This window comes from Benincasa hispida, chromosome 11, assembly GCF_009727055.1.
Source record: "Benincasa hispida cultivar B227 chromosome 11, ASM972705v1, whole genome shotgun sequence".
NCBI lineage: Eukaryota > Viridiplantae > Streptophyta > Magnoliopsida > Cucurbitales > Cucurbitaceae > Benincasa > Benincasa hispida.
In genome coordinates this window covers 32112920-32115454 of record NC_052359.1, presented here as the reverse complement: position 1 = coordinate 32115454, position 2535 = coordinate 32112920, and the positions used below count along the sequence as shown (strand labels likewise).

General features: G+C 43.7%; 1 protein-coding gene across 1 annotated transcript; it reads left to right on the top strand.

Moving 5' to 3' along the window:
* The first annotated feature begins 555 nt into the window (after window positions 1-555).
* Window positions 556-2530, top strand: LOC120092083. Its single transcript, XM_039050284.1, has 2 exons — window positions 556-1527; window positions 1673-2530. Exons 1-2 carry the CDS (start codon window positions 857-859, stop codon window positions 2367-2369), a joined length of 1368 nt encoding a protein of 455 aa, XP_038906212.1. The 5' UTR covers window positions 556-856; the 3' UTR covers window positions 2370-2530.
* The last annotated feature ends 5 nt before the right edge of the window (window positions 2531-2535 follow it).

Below are 2535 nucleotides of genomic sequence, written 5' to 3'. Positions count from 1 at the left end.
GGTCAGAGGTTCAATCCCTCATTTTTCGACGTGGTTGATGAAAGATTAGTCGATGCTCAACTTTAAGCTATATCTCTTTCACATTATTTTTTTATTATTGTAAAAAGAAAATCATGATATCTTATATTTCACCTCTTAAGAGACAGTGTTCACCCAAAAGGAAAAAAAAAACATCTTAAGAGATAGACAACTAATATCAAGCTATAAAACATTTTCACTATATGAAGATTGAATTATATAAAAAAAAAAATATATAAAAAATTGAGCCTTCTTGATTAAAATATCATTTTGAATTTTAAATTATTTTTACTTTCAAACCTCAAATTTGAATCTAGTAGTTTATATTAGCATTTAATATTTAACCAATTTGATTAAAAATTAATTTTAAAAGATTAGATTTAAAATTTATTAAAAATAGAAAGATTAAAACTCAATAATTGGACTAAAATGAATTCAAATCATAATAAAAATTTTAAACTTAAAATGTTCGAGCTAAAAGAAAGGGAAAACCCCAATTAATTTTGACCCATTTTCGAAATATGGAGAATATTAACATCATACAATTTAATATTTTCCCTTAAATACTATAATTAAAAATAATGTTGGAAAAAAAAATTAAAAAAGGGAATATTAGTGGGGTTGTGGGACCGACCTCACAGTAGCTCTGCTGTATCCAAAAACAGCCAGCTATGGCTTCCAGCCTGTTTCATCTTCACATCCTCAATACTCTCTTAATATCTTCAATCCTTCTCTTCTCTTCTTCCCATTCACTTTTCGCCGGAAAATTCTCTCTCTTCTCGCTTCCTTCTCCTATTCTCCGGCGTACTTCGCCGGCGCCGCCTAATTCGTCTTCCTCATGGATCCCTGTCCCTTCCTTCGGATTCTAGTCGGAAACCTAGCCCTCAAGTTTCCAGTCGCCGCCAAACCCTCCTTCTCCGGTGTTTATCCTTCCAGTTCTCCATGCTTTTGCAAAATCAAACTCAACGATTTCCCGACGCAGTTCGTCACCGTTCCTCTCGTCGTCGACGGCGAAGCTTCTGGCGCGGTCGGTTCTTCTTCTTCTTCTTCTTCTTCTTCTGTTTCTTCTCAATCTCACTCGTCACTCGCCGCCTGCTTCAGCCTCAACAAATCTCAGATTGAAAAGCTTGTGAAGCGGAAAGATCCGTCAGTGAAGATCGAAGTCTACACCGGTCGCCTTGGTCCAGCTACTTGCAGCGGCGACGTCTTCGGAAGCTCCGCTAAGTTACTCGGCCGAATCATTGTGCCGGTGACCGGTTCGAGTTTGTCAGAAACTAAACCGTGCGTGTTTCAGAACGGCTGGACCGCAATAGGCGAGGGCAAAAAAGGATACTCGTCGGCTCAATTGCACTTGACGGTTCGTTCCGAGCCGGACCCGAGATTCGTGTTCCGGTTTGACGGTGAACCGGAGTGTAGTCCTCAGGTTTTTCAGGTGCAAGGAAGTGTACAGCAGCCGGTTTTTACTTGCAAATTCGGTTTCAGAAACGAACGAGATTGGGATCGTTCAAGGTATGTTAATGAATCTTTCGTGATCTTCTGTCTTTTTCCCGAGAAAATGCAAGAAAATTGCGAAGAAAATAGACGAACAGAGAGAAAATCAATTCGTTAGTTTCTTCTGTTACTAAATCTCGATTTGCTAAATTTCAATTTGTAGGTCGTCAATTACCGAACAAAGTAGCACGTCGAAGAGTTGGTTACCAAAGATCCGATCCGAAAGGGACCAATCGGCAAAAGAACGAAAAGGATGGTCCATAACGATCCACGACCTTTCCGGATCGCCGGTCGCCGCCGCGTCGATGGTGACACCGTTCGTACCATCGCCAGGATCTCACCGTGTTAGCCGCTCAAATCCCGGCGCGTGGCTGATTCTCCGCCCGGTCGATGGTAGCTGGCGCCCATGGGGCCGCCTCGAGGCATGGAGGGAGAGCGGCGGCTCCGATTCAATTGGATACCGGTTCGAGCTACTCCCGGCGACTTCCGCCGCCGCCACGCTAGCAAACTCCACCATAAGCTCTGGCAGCGGCGGGAGGTTCACGATTGACATGACGGGCAGCGCATCGCCAGCGATTAGCCCTAACGGAAGTTTCGATCTCGGGTCGGGATCGGGATCTCGACCCGGATCCGGGGATTTCGGGTACTTGACGGGGTATCAGTACAAAGGATTTGTGATGTCGACGATGGTGGAAGGGATGAAGAAGAAGAGTAGGAGGCCGGAGGTGGAGGTGGCGGTGCAGCACGTGACATGCACGGAGGACGCGGCGGTGTTCGTGGCGTTGGCGGCGGCGGTGGACCTGAGCATGGACGCCTGCAGGCTGTTCTCTCAGAAGCTAAGGAAGGAGCTGAGGCAATGAAAGGTTTTACTGTCGTTTTGTGTGAATGAGCTTGTCGTTTTGGGATTTCAGACACTTTTGTATTTTATATATTCATTTTTATATTTTCAATAGTTGAGTTGTACTTTTGTACAGAGGATGGATCAATAGATGCAGCGATTATTTTCTTATTTTTCGTATTATATTA

Bases quoted from the DNA above. Each gene is read 5' to 3' on its own strand.
- LOC120092083 (XM_039050284.1), top strand. From the start codon at position 857: ATGGATCCCTGTCCCTTCCTTCGGATTCTAGTCGGAAACCTAGCCCTC. The intron at 1,528-1,672 runs GTATGTTAATGA...TTCAATTTGTAG, and splicing joins CGAGATTGGGATCGTTCAAG to GTCGTCAATTACCGAACAAA.